This window comes from Phallusia mammillata, chromosome 4 (genome assembly GCF_965637545.1).
Source record: "Phallusia mammillata chromosome 4, kaPhaMamm4.hap1.1, whole genome shotgun sequence".
NCBI lineage: Eukaryota > Metazoa > Chordata > Ascidiacea > Phlebobranchia > Ascidiidae > Phallusia > Phallusia mammillata.
This window is the reverse complement of record NC_137255.1, coordinates 25468567-25489595: the sequence shown is the minus strand read 5'-3', so window position 1 is coordinate 25489595 and position 21029 is coordinate 25468567. Positions and strand designations below refer to the sequence as shown.

Below are 21029 nucleotides of genomic sequence, written 5' to 3'. Positions count from 1 at the left end.
TGTTTTAGTAGAGCCATTAAACGAGGTTACATAGAGTGAGATGTGTTGTAGGTGTGTGCATTTAGGTTACCATTACCAAGTACCCCTACATTAAGATTAAGGGTACCAAATGAGTAAGATTGTAAAAAGTTTTGTGGTATGGTATCTTGATTCTTAATACAAATACAAACCATTTTTGGTTAGTACTGTTGGTCTGTTTTCTGTTACCAGGTTACATATTTTGTTTAACTGACTATACAAAATAATGTTTCAGGTATTTTTTAGGAAAAATATATTCAGTTGTAAGCCTAAAAAGTAGAAAACTGTTTGAGTAGGCTTACAAAACTGCCTGGTAATTTTTTGGGCACAAAACTGCAACAGAAATTGGATCGAAATCTGTCAAGCATTTGGTACTTTGTGAAGCAAAAGCCCTAAAAATGATGGATGTAAAAGAAGACAGTAGCCAATCTGACAGTAGCAGTTGTTCAGATGAATCTATACAAGTTGTTGTTTGTCCTGCTACTGGCGGACAATTCGAAGTTGAAATTGGACAAAGTGATAGCATTGATGACTTGTTAAAGAAAATTTCAAGACATCTGCAAACACCAAGAGATAGACTCAAAGTTTTGTTCAAAGAAAAGTGGGTAAAATGTGCTGTATATTAACAACAAATTATAACTAGTTACTAAGGTTCTGTTTTACTCATTTATATACATTTGTATGTGTGGTGAACAACTGAACATGTTCACTTGGTAAAACAGTTGCTATTTTTGACAGGGTGCTTGTGTCTGGAACAGTAGCTGAGCACAACATACAAAGTGGAAACAGGGTGACCCTTTTGCCAGCTATTGAAAGTGGATTTTCTGTAAGTTAAACTTAATTCAGTAAGCAGACCAAATCAAAAGCCAAAAGCCATAAATAGGTTTATGCCTTATGGTTTCGATGTATTTATTCTTCACCCATAGTAGTAAGTTTATTTCGCACAAAATATTGGGTAACAAAAACAAAACACCCAACCTCAAATTTGGTATTAGCCTTTTGACAAAAGTGTAATGGTGATTAGTGGCAACAAAAGCCGTATGTAAGGGTTAGGTTGGGTAAGGTTAGTCTGTTTTCTGTTAGGAAGACAAAGAAATTTTGGGTGCCAATCAAATTTCTTCATGTCTCGCCTTGTGCTGTAATGCAAATCCCTTCGTGTGATGGCGTCACCAGTAATGCACAATCGTGGCTTAACTTAATAAAGGCTGAGCGGTATGCGTGACTAACTTGGTCCCATGCTAGCGCTAGTTTATGAATGGTCACAACCCGGACGTTAAAAATCTATCCCGTCGCGACGCGTCACGCGCATGACCCGCTGACGCAGGGTTCTCATTGGCACAGAGGACACTGACTATAATTCATTATGGGCGCATTGTTTTTTGAAACAAAGCGGATTTATTCACAATGCAGGTGAAATCGGCAACTGGTGCGTCTTTCAATAGGAGGTGGCGATTTGGGGACTTTGTCGTATAATTGCATAAATGCTAGCCTCTAACCGTGCGCGAGTTTAGTGCGCCTTGTTTCTGGGTAAGCGATTTCCCGTTGAAAACGTGTACTACAAACAGCCTGCAGTGTTTTAGGAAGCCGCAATTAGTGGTGCGGCCCCATTTCGACAGCGATAATACGTCGTCCGAACGCTTTGCCACGCGGCATCGTCGAAATTAAAACCTACATTGGTATTATGTCGTTCGTTGGCGAATTCATAGGACCCTACAATTTTCTAATGAAAACCGATAGTCGCTGTTTCATTTTACTATGTACAACTAAATTGAATAGGTTGTAAGTAGAAAAGCCTTTAAATACGAAATGCCTGTCCGAGATCCCAATCTTTTCCGTTTAATCATAACCGGAAAAGTGTCAAATGAACATTTGTTTTTCCTTGAATCACAAACTTATTTGGATGAAATTCCCAATATTTTACAACACTATGCTGTGTTTTTTACAGCAGTAAGCCCTGTTTTATTTAGAGTGTACATTACGCCTGTGTAATAACTCGCCCTTCTTAATTACAGTCGACCGTCCAGGGAACACAACAGTCGATCATTCAAGCCATTGAAAGCCTTTCGGATATTCAGGTACTGGTTTTTCTTGGTGTAAAGTTTCAAAGTACATCTGTATTCTATACCGTTGGCACGCAATAATACCTGTTGACTGAGATACGGTAGAAATTGCCAGTAAGGCCGTAGGCTCGTGCGACTAGAGGCGTGGTCCCATAACTGCAGAGTATAACACAGAACAGTCTGTCTGGGAACCGTAACTAGAGCGTGAGAGCATATGTTGGGCTGTTAGTAAGCGTCAGTGCGTTTCATTGCCAATCTCCTTGCGATTTCACGTCTCGCTTCGCGATTTGCTTCCAGTTGGGTGGGGTGCCGATCTGTAACTATCAGTACGGACGTATATGGCGAAGCAAAGCAGTGGAATCAAAAATGAACTAGATAGGCCATGTCGTGTACAACGTCTTGTTGGTTTGGAACAGCGTCCAACCTTCAACAAACATCCGGTTGTGTGTTCGTATACCCACAGAATGAATTCCATCGACTGATGTCAAATCAGGTTGAATTATTCAGCGGCCGGCCTTGTTTGACTGGCTCCAATACTGATACGGTCTGTGATTAAAGGGATGCCTTGGTCGCTGCGTGACACGTTCGGCATCAAGCCGACACGATCCGCTTTGCAATATCCTTCTCATGTAGGGTTGGGGCATTTTCATCGTTAACCATCAATGACTTGAGAAGTGTTAGGGATCATTTCGAAACATACTTCCACTGGTATGCCGTGCTGTGTAATGTTCATTAGCCAGTCTGCCTGACAACTCGAGACGAGACAAGCGTGGAAACGTCCTCTTGTCTCTGTCACTACCCAGAAGCCGTCGCTTTACTGCAGGGCAGGACGTCGTAATGGGCACGGCCGTTCTTTCTAATTTACTGGGCGTTTCGTGTTGTTTCACTGGCAACGCGTCGAGCTTTGATATAATCGTCTTTGGGAAATCGTCCCAGGGTACACAGGAAACTTCCAAATCAAAACACCGGCACCCTTTGTACTGACTTGGAGCCCAGTAACGATCTATTGATGATTCCTGGCATGTCGATTGCCTGGGGCATCTCATACATATCGACCTTCCAAAGTCGTGCAGTAGTTGTGCTTCAATCTTTTTGGTCTTCGAAATTTTTAGCAGCTAGTGATGGATGGTTCGTGTACCTTGTGCGCTGCGTGTTGTTCCTACACACGTCAAGTCGTGAAACAGCCCTCTGTACCGGCTTGTGCGATGTATGACCTTCGGATTAGACTTATATTGCGACCTACAGCCACTGAGGTGTCAAAAGTAATAGCGTTAGTGGCGACGTAAACCGCTTTTTGCACACGACTTAAGCTGGGGTGGCATTTCAACCGCTTAGGTTTGGTCCATAGTTGACCTGCTTGTTACGTGTCCAATTTCATGTGGGAATAGGGCGGTGACGCGTACTCTAGTTCGTGTTAAAATCGCTAATCATTACCGACGGCTGCTGCCTTGCATTATTAATTAGGCAGCAGAGCGGCTCTTACGCTGCACCGTTAGGGCAACGAATTCAGGACTCTCGAATTTTGGCCCAAATTTGCGGCGCTGGCTGATTCGTGCTCTAGACCGATTTGCCGGAAACCGAAGCCTGTCTTCTCTCTCCACTCGGCGTAAAGGCGAATCGCGGGCTTATCTCCCAAGCGGCAACTCGACTGTGCTTTAGGGCAATCGAATCTACGCTCGGTTGCCCCTTGGAGACGATTACTGGGCCGAAACTGGGAAATATGATAGGAAGAACGGCGCGGTTTGGACGATTGCAATTTTTCACCAAGCGCCGAATGACCTCTGTGTATTTTAAACAGAAGAGGCAGACTACATTTTCCACCAAATTAGTGTTTACGTTAACGCCACGTTTTTCCGGCTTTCCATCATCATGTAAAAACTACTGGTGCAGGCAAATGGAGTTTTACTGCTAGTTTTCAACGTAGGGCCACGAACCAAGTCTTCGACAGCATTGCGCGACTTTAGTTCTGCCCCGGGGCGACAAAAAACTCTACGAAAGGCCGATACCGCTCCACCATTCTCTCTCTTTCTCTCTTCTGAACGCGAATATATCGCCACGGCAAATCTCCAGCCTGTGGGAGTTGGCTGTTGCCCGGGTGCCCCTTTGAGGGCTTTGCCCAGCAACAGTTAAAGCTGAAAAGCGCTGCTGCATGTTTGCGGCTTTAGTCAGTGCTGCCCGGGATCGGGTTGCACGTCATTCGCGGGCTTTGTTCTGCGCTCGCCGATTTTCAACAACCGTTACAGGGTGCTGAAGCCGCGGAACGCCACAGCACCAACTTAATGACCCTTCTGGGAAAAGCGCGATTTTTGTACGCCGCTGTACAACAAGACTTCGATCGTAACACGCAGAGGTCACCAAACTTGTGGATTTTACGTCAAGACGGATTCTCACGCACTGGCAACACTCGCGGTTTTTAGTTCTTCAGTTGTCAATCGATTAAAAAGGCTATACACATCTGTATGAGTCTTTCCAACGCCTGCTCCCATGCCTCTTAACGTTGGCAAGATTTACAGTCGGTCGTCGACAGCTTTTGTTCTTTTCCCGTCCGCAATCCCGCACGCCTTATTGAGCTTTCCGTTCCAGTGGTGCGGCAACGAATATCGAATTTTCCTTTCGAGCCGCTCTCTCTCACGGGACGGTTGGGTTCCCACAAGGCGCCATGAAAGACCTAGACCCCGACATCTTCCAGCTTGGGTATACAGAACCAGTGATCATGAATCGGAATTGTCGCACGCATAGCTACTCTCGAGGGCCTAGTATTGTCATTCAGGTGTGTGGAGCGCTGTAAATGATAGGAAAGCGGTTGCTTCGTTTCCGTTCTTATCAATTCGTTGGGCGCCGTTCGCTTTCGCCGCGGTAAATGGCGACCAACGCGCCATACAGAAGTGCTGTGTAGGTAAATGTGCGGCTGTTTGCGTGCCTCATTGCTGATTCAATACGGCCTGGGGTCATTGCACTCGCCTCTAATGCGCAGTTTGCCTTGGGAAATGGTCCCGCAACGCGATGAATCACGGCAAGGCACTTTGCTTTCAACTATCGAGCAATCGTCGCTGGCTTCTGGACAATAGTCATTGTTACAATTGAAAGCCTAAAACGCCATTTGAACGACGTTCCACCGTGTTACGAAAGTCCTTTGAAACAATAGTGGGTAATGGAACAAAACCGCGTTGTGCAATAATGTATGACTATGATCATTAAAAGACAGTTATTTTGTTCATTATGGCATATTTAATGTCCTTCACTTCTTTAACTATTTAACTAGACCAAGCTTGTGTCCAAAACTCGCCTTGCGAGGTCAAACGAATTTATGACCTACAGACCAAAAGAGTGACATCTGTAATGTGTACCTTTGCTTTCAGAACCGGGACATTTGTGAATTGAGCGTGTGTCACTGAATGTGCGTTGGCATGCAGATAGCAACAGGGTTTGCGTTGTCATCGCCCGAGCTGCTTCCCAACGCCGCCAAGCTCGTTTGTTTCTTTTGTGCTGTGGCGTTTATGGGAACGCTGTGGCCTGTACGCCGATTCGCTTTATGTGTCCGTTAACTCCCGCCCAACCCAGGGGTCATTTCAGCAAGGTCTGCTTGGCGTGGGGAAGCCAAGCTTTACGGCACTCGTCAGTGAGGCGTCCTCTCTTACGTCACCGCTCCTCACTCTTTTTGTTTCTTTATTATCCCGCGCGATCGGTATGCCTGTTTTTCTTTCGCAGCGCGATTATGGGTGCGCGGCACTTACCAGCGCGGCGAGAGGCCGCTCGGAGAGGCTTGCCAGCGTGCGATTATAAACTCTCAACCCACTTTCCTTGTGCCCTCCACATAGCGCAGCAATTGTGGCCAATGAGAAATTGCTCATTTCCAACCCCCTGGCCTGGCCCAACTGCAACGTGCTGTTACAGGAAGTTTTGTGGAAACCGATAGGCCCGTGTACGCAGCACCGCTAGTCGTCCATTGTTGACCCCACCGAGCCGTTGACGAACGCGCCTGAAATGCCATAGCGAGTTTTTCCCATCAAATCCGATCTTTTCTCACGACGTCCCGACTTTGTTTCTTTTCGCGTTCACAGACAGTCTCTTTGTTTTGAGCGTCTCGGAGTTTGGAGAGCCAAAAATCTGTAGAAAATTTTCGCATGGCCGACCTACTAATTCTGCATCGATCTCGGCTTTGATGCGTTCAAGCGATTGTAAACAAAAACACGCGTGGGATCAAATCTTTCATCTGATATCAATGCCAGTTCCCATACCCACATACATTCCGTCTTGCTCTTGACGTTGCTCCAAAGGCAACACGCGTGGGTGCATGTGTGTTTAAACCGCCATAAAATGCACCCAAGCGCTTTGCTTGCTCAGCCCACGCTTTGGGCTCGAATCTCTAACGGGGTTGGGGGGTGGGGGCAAGGTGCAGCTTATGCTGTTCCGCAAGGCTTCGGATCCGCTGCACAATAGCTCAATCTATAAACGCGCGGCCTCGTCGTCAATTCCTGTTTCTAATTGTGATACCGGCGTCCCACGCGATTGCCAGCACACGAATCGATTGTTGGTGCCCCGGCATCTGCTCTGTTTAACGAGGCCCGCGGGGGGACGCGATACCAACGCTCCCACGTGGGCACGGCCCGGGTAAATAAAGCGCTCGAGCCAGCGACGCCGACCAAAAGAAATCGATTGCACAATTGCTATGGGAGTGGGTTCCCTGAAAAGGAAGGGCCCTGTCGGAGAATGGTGGGCAGCGGTCGCGTTTGTTCGCTTGCATGATGGACCGAAAGGCTGTCGTATTTGAAAGGCCTTTTTATGTCACTATTCAATCCATTGGCTAAAGAGGGTCATTACGTCTAGTTTCCTTTTTGTGAATTGTTCCATGGGCAGGCTTATCATTATCCTGTGGCATGTGAATGCTAGTCCTTTTGTTAGATAGCGCTGACTGCCTCCTGCAAAGCCGAATTGCAGAATCGCATCGACCAAAGCAGCGAATGTCCCGCGGTCGTTTGTATTCGACCATCGATCTAAAGCAATTGCAATCGATTCGGCCCCATCCGCTTGACAATTACAAGTGTTGTATAAGCATCGGTTAGGCACCTGGTATCAAGCCCCAAACTGGCAGATGCTATTTGGTTGCGCGATACAAAAGAGGTCACCCTTTTATACACACTAAGCTGTTGCCAATATGTCGTTATGCAAGGCGCAATTCAAGCCCATTCTTGTTGCACAATTTTTGTGGATATGCGTTGAATATTGCAAGAATCTTTCTTAACTAAATATATAACTAGTTAAGATCGAGTTTTTGTTGTATGTTTCATTCATAAACAATATACAGAACAAGGTTAAAGTTATCAACGAATAAGCAAGCCTTGTATAAATCTTCTTAGTGAGACGAACACATCATATGTTAATACTGCGTCCCTGTGCTTGAAACTGTTTTCTTTAAAAATAATTTTGCTGCAAAGTCAGACCATTTGCAAGCAAAAGTCACTGCCAGTCCGTGTACAGGCGTTCAATTTGTCACTGACTGTCTTGCCCAAGTCGTGCTGCAAGTTAACATTTGTTCGTTTGTTTTGCATACACAGATTGATGATTTCCTATCAGGACGGTCACCGCTCACCCTGGCACTACGCGTTGGAGATCATATGATGTTTGTGCAACTGCAATTAGAACAATCAGCCCCTCAGACCCCCACAACTGTCCCATGCCCCTCATCAGGTAAGGCGATTGTTGTTGTTTTTGTCGGATTGGATATTTTTGGATAAGTCAGTGGTTCCCAGCCTTTTTTTTGACGAATTCCTCACTTAACAATTCAAAATATGTTTTATTTCTCTTTAGTAAACTGCACAGTAGATGCTCAACCATATAAAGATTATTCCAAATTGGGCCTTTTAACAAATTCACACATCATATTCCTAGAGCTTAAGTATCTATTTACAAATCACATGTAAAAATAAAAATAAATTCTACCCTTCAATTTTTGAAATTCCTCGCTTCAGAAAAATTGTCCTTAATGTTTATCAAATCTAAGCCATTTTAAACGTATTTTTGCAGATTGTTTAATTGCGTTCAGCTATGATAGGTTTCCGTGGTCTTTTAGATAAGCACATATTTCCGGTTTTATGCTTACCCAAGCCTCGGCTTTGCCCACACAAACCGAGCGAAGTATTTAATGCAAAATACACATCAGTTTTCGTCCTTATTTCAGCGTTTGATCTGGCCCAACGCCTACTGTCGAGTTCCGTAGTATATTTGTTTTTCTCACGGACGAATTCACACAGGTAGACTCGGCAGCAGTGATAACACGAAACAGTGCAACGCTAACACACATTTTGCACAAGATTGTAAGTAGGCATGAACCAAAAAGTACAAGCCATAACGCTATGCTTTTTATTAAAGTAGAAATTAAGCCCTAACGTTAGGTTTAACAAAGTGAAATTACGGCGTACATGTGGCCGTGTTTAAAGTCAGGACCAAATCAATTCGTTTTCTTCAAAATTAAACACACCCGACACAGAAAACCTAGGCCAACTTTTTACTTTAGTTTTGCACCAGTCTTTTGAACTTTACTAATTCAGAACGCAGCAGCCGTATTGCGAGTTCGTGTATTGTTCAATGATATTATATATGTGATGAATGGTTATATGATTTGATCGCAGCTACGACAAGTCATCGACCACAACGAACCCATCACCATCATCGACCCAACACCATCTGCAACCCACTGTCCACAGCATTTCCGCCTCATTGCGCTGCCACTCCAACTGGCGGAGTCGGTGTCAATGCAGCCCCCACCAGGTACTGGAAATGAAGCACTTTTCTCATTTTTTTTTGTCTTTTGATTTATTTTTCTTAACATTTTTTATATTTTATTGTGCGTTTTTCTATAGTTGTGAAAGGTGCACTTTCATTGTGTTTGCTTTTTTGTTGGGGAGGAGGGGGGAGGGGGGAGGGGGTCTTTTTTGTTTGGGGAATACTTTTTACGGCATTTACGCAAGATTTTCTAGTTTTAAATGTTAAAAAAATTGGTTGATGCTTTTGTATTATGTAACAACACACAATTGGTAGTGCATGTATTTTTATGAACACTGCAGGTTGTTGTTTTTTTGTTGTGCGTTTTTTATTCCTTGTAAAAAACATCACATTTTGATGAAACGGTGTAAAACGCGTGCATGCAAAACAGTTTGACCATTACACTCTGACACGTGGTATTGTATCGGTCACACCGTTTGAATACGGAAGTAGTAGATGTACACGACCGATTCGAAATGCCATTCATTCATACAGCAAACACATTTATAATATGCGGCATCCTATATCTCGGTGTTCACTTTCCCATCAAACCACACAGGGTCTTTATCGTTTGGTTATGATAAATACCAACTCTTCGTTATTGTGTTTTCAGCTCTTTTAGACCGCAAACGACCCCAGCTGCATCGGAGTATATATCGCCAACATCGCCCGACTGTCCGCAGCCTTCTGTCGCCTCCATCGGTGGACCAACCGCCGGCTTGCTGTACAAGTCCACTGCCACTAGTCCCACGACCCTACAGCCTTCGCCGTCTTCACTGCCGCGTTCAGTTACCCGGGAAAAGGCAAGCCATCTGGATAAGTTAGTCAGCGCCTGTGATGCGGCCCGATTGCCAGCGTCTTCAGGCACGGAGGACACACAGAAACCGAAGGCATCTAAATCTAGCGAACCCAGCACAAGCAGCGATGCCCGCCTTGCTACGCCCGCTATCAGTAAAACAACACAAGCCCAGCAGAGTCTCGCCACCCACCGTCGAATCTCGACCACAAGTGGCAAGATAACATCGGGAGTCGGTTCCCTCTCACACCACGGCTCGCCTATGTCAGGTAAACCGCGTTGATTCTTGCCTTTGTGTTTTTGCACCCGTCTGCTTCCTACCCATGCTTGGGCTTAGGAGAAAACGCGTCTATTATGCCGCAGTGTAATAACAGATCGATGTATGGTAACGCTGCACGGCGCCGAAAATAGCACAGACGCGTGTAGACCCTGTCTTATCGTTGTCGACATTCACAGGAACGCGGGTCGTGCGTCAGATGCAGAGACTTCGACGTCTATGTGGTTCCCACCAGCAGTGTGTGGCGTACAGCAGCCCCGAACTGGCTTCCGAGATATCGTCAATTGTTCACGCAGCCAAGCACCATTCGTCGTCCGACTCGGGCAGTGGTTCGAGCCGACGCAGCGGGAAGGTAAATGTTTTGGGGGAAGCAGGCACCACTGTTACGTCACATCCATTATTGCGTCACGACGCGTCCGACCGGGGAAATTTCGGCGCTCGGTCAGCGAATGTTTTTGCTGTCAGCGACGAGGAAGCCCGACGCGGCGTGACGCGATGATTGATGGCGTCATAGCCCGTGCAGTGACGTAACATGCTCTTTTTGTCGTTTCATCGGCAGAGTTCGACACGGGAGCGTTCACGACCTTCCTCTTCCACACCATCGGCGTCGTCGGCTGCGTCGACCTCTTCAGCCGCCCGACAAGCGACCCCGCCGGCCACGGGAGCTTGCATCGACAGCTTTACAACTCACGGGCCTGGAATTTTCTCTGGAACTTTTTCAGGTATGCTTGTATAACACACCGGTCGTAACCGGAGTAAAATGCTTACAACACACATGTGCTCCCAGTCAGACTGGTATAAGACCCAATTCAGCCAGGTTATAAAACATCCGCCCATGTATTGTTTTCTTACACGACTAGTCACTGGTTTATATTGGCGCTGGGCTGGTTGTTCCAAATGCCGTAGACCGGTAATATAAAGGGGCCACTTCTGGCGAAGTTTTGTTTCAGCGGTTATAGAAGCTACCGGGTTCTGCTTCGACCCCTTCTATTTCCGCCCGCGAGCAAAATAACAATCTGTTCTGGCGCCGGTCGGCTTCACCACCCTACTGACTGTTTACAATCGCATTGTTTACGTCCCTGCAAACCATTACTCAGTTTGTTTCGTTACTTCCCCCGCGGGCCGATGTGTTAGTCAATGCTGTGTTTGTAAACTACTTTTGCTTGAAGAGTATATTGGCGCAGATGTGTATGTGTAAGAATTAGAAGTGTTAGGTACGAATGTATATAAAATACCCCTTGCTATGTGGAAAATTAATGTAACAAACTATAAGGCTTTGGTTTGGGCATGTTTTACGTTTGATGTTACTAGCAGTTCCATAGCTCTTAATCGATTGAATTGTGTTTCAAAATACACCAAAACGGACAAAATGTTTAGGCTGTGTTTAGCCCCTTAAAACTAAAGCGTAAAACATCTGTACAAAAGTCCCATGTGAATTTCGCGCCCTACAACGCTGCCCACCTTAACCGAGCACAACATACACCAACCCTTTGCTTGTTCTCAACACACCAGTAGCCGTTGACCTTCTAGAACTGAACTGCCGTTTGCCGTTTCAAAATCACCCAATTGCTTCCTTAAGTGCCTTGCCGCTCGGGAAACCGATTTTCATTGAAGGCCGGCCCTGCTTGTTGCCCCGTGCCCGGCTTTCTTTCGTACAAATTCCTTTGTACCCGTTCTTTCCAACAGTTGCGCCTCGTCGGCCACAGGATAGGCGGTAAACGCTATCGGCGAATTCCTGAAATACCTGAGCCCCCGCAGGCCTCCGTCCCAACCTGATAGGTTACGAACGCTCACAGTATTCTGTTTTCTACTGTGATCAGAATCTTTTATCAGTTGGTTGCAACAAATGTTAGTAATTACGATTTTTCTTAAAAGATGACACTTTTGTACCGTTTTTGTACTTCCTTTTTTTTGTACATATTTCTGTCTAATTGAGAAAGTAATAGGAAAATATTTTGTAACAGAATCAGTCAATGAGTTTACATGAAATATATATGTTTCGCCTAACTGGACACAACATAAAACATAACAGAAAAAAGGTAATAAAACAAAGTATTTCTATCTGAAATGAAGTATTTCTGTTTAACACAGTTTTTATTCCACATTATTGTCAATAAACTTTGGTTCAACTTTGCACATATGATAAAAAGGTGTCCAAAAATTCCGCTAGAACATTTTTACCCACAGTTTATTCGCGCAAAATCTTGACCAGTAAAACATTTCCTTTTTCCAGTTCTGTGACACTTTGAAAAATGACAAAACCAATATTGACACAAGATAAGGTCACAGTAAGTTGGCCCGAACAAAATAATTTTATTTCCGGGGCATGTGTTTAATTTTTCACCTCTCGGGCCACGACTTTGTCCCGTACTGTTTTAAAGGGCATCGCGTTCTAAGCCAAATCGCCTTTAAGACCATTCTTAACTTCCTTCAGTAATTCCCGTGAAAACATCGGTTCGCGTCGGTCTGTGCACATGCTACAAATAGCGTCGGGTCGATATTTATAACTGACAGGCCGGTGCGACTTGGCATGCGCAGGTAACCTTTCGATCGACGCCGACACTCTGTTACGTAACAATCGTCATTGTGTGACGTCAATACAGTGGGGCCAGACCCCGAATTAGCCCTCGCTGATTCGTAAGAAGCGCTGTCCCGAAATAAGATCAGATCAAGATTAGCTAACAAGGAGTACGGTCACCGTGTCAGAACTCGTGATTCACTGAAAAATAACCTTCGAAAATTTGTGTAGCCCACGTTGAAAAGAACACGACAGGCCGTAAAACTAATTTAAACTTTGGGTAGCCCTTTTGGTAAATGTATTTTGAATATCGAATTTGCGATGAACTATGCAAGTTGCCTTTACCAGGGCAAACAAGATTTTACTTTTTTGCTGCTTGGCACAATTTCTGCATTTGTTACAGCTCAATCGTTTGACTGTTCCACTCTTCCTGATTCGAAAAATGATAAAAAACGTTATCGACTGCTTAAATTACATGTTTTGATTTTTTGGTAATTTTCCTGTTTACAGCAAAATGTGTAACATCAATATACTGTATGGCTAAATTTTATTATTTCTATTTCCTATTGTATTTCCTCAAAAATACAATCGTTAAATTCTAAAAAACTTGCAAATGGGTTTGTATTTTTCATTTCCGTGTTGGTTGTTCACTCAGGAAGGCTATTACTAACCAGTTTCGAACATTTTAACAGGATCCTTGCACCCGAACATACAAGACAAGGAAGGAAGGCCAAAGCGAGACCCCCAGACCATCCTGCAGATCCTTACTGACCTTCTAAGTGCCACTAATCAATACCAGGTAAAATAATAATTTTGTTTCTTGCCAATTGAAAACATGTTCTTAACGTCTGTAAATGCCAAACCTGTATGCTTTTGAAGAAAGATTTTTAACCAAGGAAAATTATATTTGGAGGTTAGGTTACGGACAAGCCGTTAACCGGGGCATAAACAAAGAACTTGATTAGCATTTTATGATGAATATAACGGCCTAAATAGACGTAAAATGCTTTATTATTTAAACGTTTCGGATCATACCATCATCAGTGATATGAGGGGCCACATCAGTTAAACCCGTTTATAGCCTCTCCAATCTTTGTATATAGCCATTGTTTTTGCAGCAATTTTGCGGTAACAGTTTGTTTAAAAAACGTGGGCAAATTTTTATCTTTGAAATTCGCCCAAGGCAAAACTAGAGAAAAAATTGAAAACAACAGTTTTGCCGAAATTTTTAACGTCGCATTATTCAGCCACAGTCTTTAAGATGGCATGATTTGTAAGACTTACTCAGAACCCAGGTTTAGCACCGTTGCCTTGGGGAATGTTAAATGGGTAACAGTGCATGAATTGTAGCGGTATGTCAGTGTACAGTAAAAAAGCAGTTTACGAAATTACCGGCCGTGATTTGAGACTGCCTCGAAGGTGCACTGAAACGCGTCATAATCGTAAACACGCAGGCGCCGCGCTTATCGCTGGGCCTTATTAGTCACTGTTGTTCTAAATCGCCTGGCCCTCAGGTTTCCGCAAACCCGGGCCGTAAAACTTACGCACCTCGGGTCCGGTTGATGAATGTCAACGGGCGCACTGCTTCTAAGAAGCCGCCGATCGTTGGTTTGTTTATCGATGTCCCTTTTTTCTTCGCCGGATCCGTTGGTATGCTCGGAACGCTCGTTCGTTGCGCTAAGGCGGTTTTGTGGTTCTTGGCACCGGCAACTGCGACCCAGTTGACTGTGTGAGTCATGGTTGACCCGTTAAGTGCAGCGAACCCAGGAAGCAAACAAGATCTTATCCATGTCAAGGAGTAACAGTGACGTTGCATAAAAAGCAGAACGACTCACCTCACCTAATTATAACAAAAAAATTGCCTTCTTTATAGGTTGGCCTTTGTACTTTTTGTCTATTGTCCACCCCTTGTTAAATTTCAACGACACACATGACACCCAAATCTCGAAAAAAATAAAACGATGACTTAACCATACGTTTCGAAAAGAAGATATTTAAATGACTACAAATAGACAGGCATTTGTCTGTCTCTCCACATAAATCAAACAAAACGTGTGACTTTCTCCTCCAAATTTACTGTAGATGGATATTAATTAATCGCATTTACATCCTTACAAACCAGGTAAATAATAACCTTTCATAACAGGCATGTTAATGTGAACAATCGCGAAGTCTAATTTTCCATACCGGCAGACATATATAAGTTCACAGTTAAATTCTCCTTAATATGAATATTGTTTAACCGATGTAAACACTTTGACAGGGCCAAACTGGGAACATCGGTATGTTGCCTCAGCTGCTGCGAGATCATTTCGCCAAACAACAGGGTACAGCTGCTGCGACCCCCACCCCACCCCCTTCTACGTCATCATCTGAAAGGGTAAGCCCCCGAAAAACAAACAATTTTCCTAAACCCAACTATGTCAAAACCAAGTATATGAATAAATAATATACAGCAGCAGCTAATGTTGGGAAAATACATTTGAGGATTGTTTAAGACAAACAATAGAGGTACTGTGGTTAAGAATTAGTCCTTGTGTTTTCAACAGGAACCTCGTGTGAGCCGCAGTCAGCACCAGCGCTCCCGCCACCAGCCTTACCATCACCATCATCACCACCATCACCACCACCAATACCCACATCAGCCACAACAAGGGCAACAGCAACAACAGCCACGTTTGCCGAATTTTCCAGCCGCGTATAACCCCTACATGGGTCTCCCACCTTCTTACCCCACATACGGACCCATGGGAGCTGTGGACCCAGCTGCTGTTTACCAGCACTTTAGTCGAGGCGGTGAACAGGCTTTGGGTTTACCCACTAGCGCACCAGCTTCACATTCACACCGTAGCAGCTCGCGAAAGTGCCAACATCGACGTGATGACCCACACAGGCAAGGGAAATGCGCTTCGAGCCGAAATCCTCTAAGTTACTGCTCGCCTTCTAGCTCCAGTAGCCGCCGATCGAACAAACATGGCCCAAATATAAATGGTAGGTTATTTAGGGTTTTGCGCATTTTTCTGTTGTATGTCTCATTCTTGGTCAACATATGTCGAAACAAATTGGGCAAAATGTCAATGGCCTGAAAGCATTAAAGGGTTTGTGCATATAGGTACACAAAACATGCATTGTTTGAAACAGAGGTACCGGTTTATGCCTTCATGTATCAACGTGAAACACAACTAACAGACAATAGATTCGTAGCTTGTGGCCCATTTTTGAACCGCTAGAGGCCTACTGTTTGAAAAACACAATTTATATAAGCAAGGTTTTCACTAGAACCAACAAATAAATACATCACGCCAGTGCACAGTGTTTTGACCTATGAAAACCGTGCTCTTAAGCCTTGCTTTTCATGCCATGGGTCTAATGACGGGCCTGGCGAGTTGGCTTGGCCTCACTGACTTAGCCAACGTCGTCAAAACGCGCTACACGACTTACGTGATAAATTTCGAGGAAGTCTCCCGCATTTGTACCCTGGTGTCAGACATGAGCGCAAGATATGTGCTCTGGGAGCTCAGCAAATTGACACGTTTCTGGATAACGCTACTCTGTTGATTAAAGGCTGGGTGCTTGAGGGTTTTATCCTCATGTAAGGGCACACAAACGCTTTTTTTCTTGTTTTTTTACCGACGTTGTTTTGTCTGTGACGGTTCGAAACGTCCCAATCAAAGATCGGAATTTTGTTCGTTTGTAGAGCTTGATATACACGCACAGATTTAAATTCTATTTCAATAGGAAAGTATAAATTTCTCCTGCCCAAGACTGCCTCATTATGTTGTTTTTTTTAGTTTTCAATGATGAAAACATTACATCACAACTGCGATCGTCAGTTAAACTTGTCTAGATGGTGTTTTTGTGTCTTAGGTTAAATCACGTTTTAGGTTTTAACACTTTTATATTGCTTAAAACTGTCTGATTTTGTTTCATAATTTTTCTAACGTTTAAAGGGTATTAACGCTTTAAAATTTAAATACCAAACGGTAATAGTCAATTAACTTCTGCCGTGAACGGTTTTTTAGATCAATTACAAAAAAAGCTAAAATCACATTTTAGATTTTAACTAGTTAACACTTAACAGACAATTGTTAAATAGTTTATATTTCATGACAAACAAGTCATATACATTAGTAGTTCTGCTTTACATCAAACCGATCCTTCTAAAATAATCTAAAATAACATTTTCTTCTTCAGTTTCTCGGCTGATGCAACTCCAGCAAGAAAACTTCACAACACGAGAAAAGATGCGGGAGCTTACGGAGAAAATGCAGCAAAGGCGACTTAGACGACAAATGCGTCGTGAAGCTTGTGGCCCTTACAAGCGCGGTTCCGGTGCTGCCGTGGAGTCCACCAACAGGGACAACCAGGAAAAAATGAACGAAATTAGCTCTGGGGCGCCAAATAGCGGCCGCGCTGTGGACGAGCGCTCCAATCTCGAGGTAAGACCTGGTTTTGGACTATTACAGCGCTGTTATATTAGACTAGTAACGCCTTAACTGAATTTGAATTTACTATTAAAAGCAGATGCTGCAAATTATTGAATCAATAGTAAAACATTGAAAATTGATAAAGTTACAATTTAACCTGCAAAAATATCATTGCGCGAAATTTACAACATAGTTTATTTCTGCGTGAAAAACGTTCTACTAGCAACAAACGCTTCCTTTACAGTTTACCTCATAAGTCGTACTGACTGAAACTAGCGTTTAAGTGCTTCCGTTAAGTATTACCAGCCCATTGACCTTTCACCTACATATAGTGACGCATCTAATTTGTAGAAGGCGGTATATAATCACACCGGCTTAGCAGGGAGGGTCAGTTCGCTCTAACGGCTTTTTTGTTTCCTCCTGAATAGGTGCAACTCGACGAACTGAGCAATTTCCCCAAAGACAGGAAAACCGAGGTAGCTCACGAATCGCCAGAAACCGTCACTGTGTGATCAGCGAAGCGCAACGCCGCGACACGCTTTACTTCAGACGCCGTATGATGAAGTCTCCTTGAGAAGTCCCCTTGCAGCGAAAAGGGCGAAAACGGCTTGTACACAGCACCCCTCTCCCCTAAAAAATGCACCGCATTCGTTTTGTGTTGGTTTGTTTAGTTGTTTTATACCTTGTTTATTTCTTTTTTTCTCACGTACTTGTTTGTTGCTCTCGCCAGAGGGCGCTGTGCAGCTCTCGCGTAGCGTGCGCGAATGCGTTTGTTTGTGTGTGTGCGCGCGTGTATGTGTGTGTTTGCATGAGATCTCACCAGCCTGGCACCTCAGTAACCGCTGCCCTTTGTCGCCGCCACGCGTAAATTTTTTTGCATGTTTCTCCGCCATATGATACCACGTGACCCGACGGTCGCTCACTCCCGCTCCACGCCACCTAGCGACCGCCATAGCCCACCTTGTCGCTGGACAGGAGCCCGAAAAACACTCACGCGTATATATATACACGACCCTTCTGTATATATGTACGTATGTAAACTCCCAACTACCTCTGCAGTTCGCAATTGTTTTTCTGTCCGTCACTCGCTAGCGAAACAATGCGGCTACTACTGACGCCTCACGGACAAAGTTTTTTCGTTTCTGTTTTTCCTTCTTCCAACTGCGGCAGCCGAACACCTTTTCATCGCGCCAACAGTTTTTCTCTTGTCTTTTCGTTGTCATGGTTACCAATCGGCCCGGCACATTTTCACGCAGACCGACCAACTCACTAACATATCAGTTGTTTCGTTTTCACCGCGTAAACCCTGTTTAGTTTTCTTGTACTTAACTCTATTGGTGACCCGCGTGCGCCAGTGTGGTCGCACCACAAGCCATCCATAGTTTAATTTAGTCAATTCCTCCACTTTGCCGTCGTAAGTTGTCCAACCTTGATCTGCTTTTTTGTTTTCCTACTTGCGTTCTTGGCCCGGCCGCGCCGAAGACGTCATTTTTTGTGTCGCTTTTCTTTTCTCCACCCTTACTCCCTCCTAAACGCGTTTCTCTGTTGTTGTACGCTCTTTTTTTAATTGCTCAGCGTGGCGGCCGCGTCTGTACGATAAAAAAAACACACAAAACCGTCTCCATATACTGGTTTGTGAATAAAGACAACTTCTTGAATGGTCGAGTGCTGATGCTAGGACAGAGAAACGGAAGTTAATGTCTTTGCCATTTGACAATAGACATTCATTCACTTGGGGCCTCAGTTACATATATATGTGCACACGTACATTACAACATATGTACTGGTAGCCAAGCATTGATTAAAACCCCATTTTGCTGAATAGTTGGCTTCTGAAGTCTCATGGAAACATTAAAGGTGTTATTTTACATGTCAAGTAGAAGTAAGCGTTTTTTTTTATTAAGTTGAAACGGAATGTTAAATTTAAGCTTTGCAAAGATGATGTCATCGGATAGGCATCTTGACGTCATCGTTTCGCGTTGCAATAAAATTCAAGAAAGTCAACTTTTTTCATTTTCCCTGCCAAGCGCGCGAAACGACGATGAATAATTTATCACGTGATCGATGACGCCGCGAAAGGAACAAAGCGAAAAAGAAGTCGAAAACTTGGGCTTAATTAAAACTTCGACAGAGCGGCTGTCGCTGGAACGAAAAATCACTCGCGGAAAATTGCCCGCGTCCAAATCGCGCATCGACTCAACTACCGTTCTAGATCACCACGCGATTATAACAATTAAACTGTTACGTCATAGAGGTCTCCAGAGCGTTTGATCCGAAAAGGACGCTTGGCGCCACCGGGACGCCACCGCCGAGGCAAATTGCTAAGCTGGCTGTCCGTCGTGGTTACTGAATTCGTGGTAAGTGAGCGGGCATATTGAAACGCTGTGCAAGACTTGCCAATACGAATAAGCTTAAATCGCGACATTGAGGCTAAACTGCAGTTTAACATATCGACGTGTTTTGTGATTTGGTTGGCACCAAGACACTTAATGAAACCGTGAATTTTGATTTCTATGGGCAGCGTGATAGCAGTTTAAAACCATGGCGGTGGCGCAATTGCTTTGCAGCTGCCCAAAGTTGCACAATGTGCAGATTTACATATGCCGGACGAAAAGCCTGTTTTTCTAGTTGGGCTTGTTTTACAAGCGCTGTAGATGTTTAAGCAAGAATAGTCGGCATTAATAAAGCTAACATGTTTCATTTGTTAAACATGAAGCAATGAACACAAACCCAATATCAAGACATACATATATACGTGTCATAAACAAATACGTTCCCATATTTGGATTCAAGCAGTCTTGACCTTTTACTAGCATTTTGAAAATGGCCTCGGTTAAATTCTAATTTCAGGCAAACCCTTTGAAGTTCGCGAAAATGAAATCAAAACTTCTTCTTAGCGTACGCGATTTAAACTGTACGCCCCTAAACCCCGCCTATTACGGAATAATTAAAAATTACGCAATGTTAGTGTTTTACGGAACCAGTCGTTACTGTTGCTAGCACCAGTCACGCTTTACCGTTTACCGTGCGAAAATTATTAGCCCTACGTCCCGTTGACGCCACAATCTGGTTCGACCCTTGCGCCATGAAATCATTCTCGGACCAGCAGTTTTAGCATAATGAAACGACGATAGCTACTATTAGCTCGCTATGTTTACAGTGTAAGTAGCGCACGCTAGCAAACTCCGCGAAACCGCTTCACTCAAACTGTACCCGGCAATTGCGTTCAACAGTTAATGTCATTGTGGCCACAGAGCTGGTGGGACCACTGCCAATTATTCTGGTGTTTTCCATGCGACTTTCACCTTATTGTGCCGTTTTCCATGTTCCTTAGCGATAAACATAAAGTTTTAGGAGCCAAAATTGACTGCGCCGACCACGCCTGTCGTTTTCCATCTTGGCAATGACTTTTAGCTTCGTACAAGCGTCAAGTAAATGCCGTTTTCGCGAAAGAAGACTGGTTATTAATTGCTAAACGGTCGACCGGCCGTTCAAGTGGCTTACAGACAATAGTATGCTGTCTTGTCATTTTTGCTAAATTGTAAGTAATGGTTCCAATTAAAAAGGCGTGATTTTAGCAATTGCCGTGGCACAGCATTTATCCTTCCAGTCGTTTTTGTAGCAAAACACATGTAACGCAGTAGGACTTGACTAAAAACTAGCAAGTTCGAATTTAAAACACAATACCTAAACTACAAGACAAAGGACGCTTCTGCCTAAATATATTAACGTCAGCCGTCAAACCGATATTAAAAGTTTTGTATTAGCTCTTACAGGCTGTCGCCATGTTCATGCCCGAAACCCATTTTTCACTGCTTTGCGTTGATTACTTTGCACAGAACAAATGAAGCGCTGTTGAATTGAATTGGTCGCGTTGAAGGTGTTGTAGTTGACTTAGACCAGGTTTAGGTTAAACAAGTCTGCTAGTTGGTAAATATAGAAAAATACTGCACTTAGAACATATATCTTATCCAAAGTTTAAACAAGTATGAGTACCAAATCTATATTTGTGGTTATTCATACTTTTGGTAATGTGCTCAGTCAGCTGGGTAAACAAATAGTTTTTTTTCTTATTCTTTTTTCAAACAACTAACGGTAAAAATCAGAGTTAAAGAGGTCCTGAAGTACAAAACATTGCTGATATTTTTATCCCACATGCATTGTATGCAAT

At 43.9% G+C, this 21029-nt stretch overlaps 1 protein-coding gene across 2 annotated transcripts; it reads left to right on the top strand.

Annotated features, from left to right (window-relative positions):
• The first annotated feature begins 234 nt into the window (after positions 1 to 234).
• On the top strand, positions 235 to 18516 carry LOC145222815 (uncharacterized). Of its 2 annotated transcripts, XM_080089025.1 has the most exons (14): positions 235 to 619; positions 757 to 844; positions 2031 to 2093; positions 7634 to 7766; positions 8330 to 8392; positions 8708 to 8846; positions 9454 to 9905; positions 10093 to 10265; positions 10473 to 10635; positions 13124 to 13230; positions 14695 to 14811; positions 14981 to 15422; positions 16626 to 16870; positions 17287 to 18516. In XM_080089025.1, the coding sequence occupies exons 1-14, from the start codon at positions 417 to 419 to the stop codon at positions 17368 to 17370; spliced, it is 2472 nt and encodes an 823-aa protein (XP_079945151.1). In that variant the 5' UTR covers positions 235 to 416; the 3' UTR covers positions 17371 to 18516. The 2 variants fall into 2 exon arrangements, with proteins under 2 accessions (XP_079945151.1, XP_079945152.1); XM_080089026.1 differs by lacking the exon at positions 8330 to 8392.
• The last annotated feature ends 2513 nt before the right edge of the window (positions 18517 to 21029 follow it).

Excerpts from the sequence above, each read along its gene's own strand:
- LOC145222815 (XM_080089025.1), top strand. The coding sequence starts at position 417 with ATGATGGATGTAAAAGAAGACAGTAGCCAATCTGACAGTAGCAGTTGT. Across the intron at positions 845-2,030 it reads CTATTGAAAGTGGATTTTCT|TCGACCGTCCAGGGAACACA; the intron begins GTAAGTTAAACT and ends TCTTAATTACAG. Across the intron at positions 2,094-7,633 it reads AAAGCCTTTCGGATATTCAG|ATTGATGATTTCCTATCAGG; the intron begins GTACTGGTTTTT and ends TTGCATACACAG.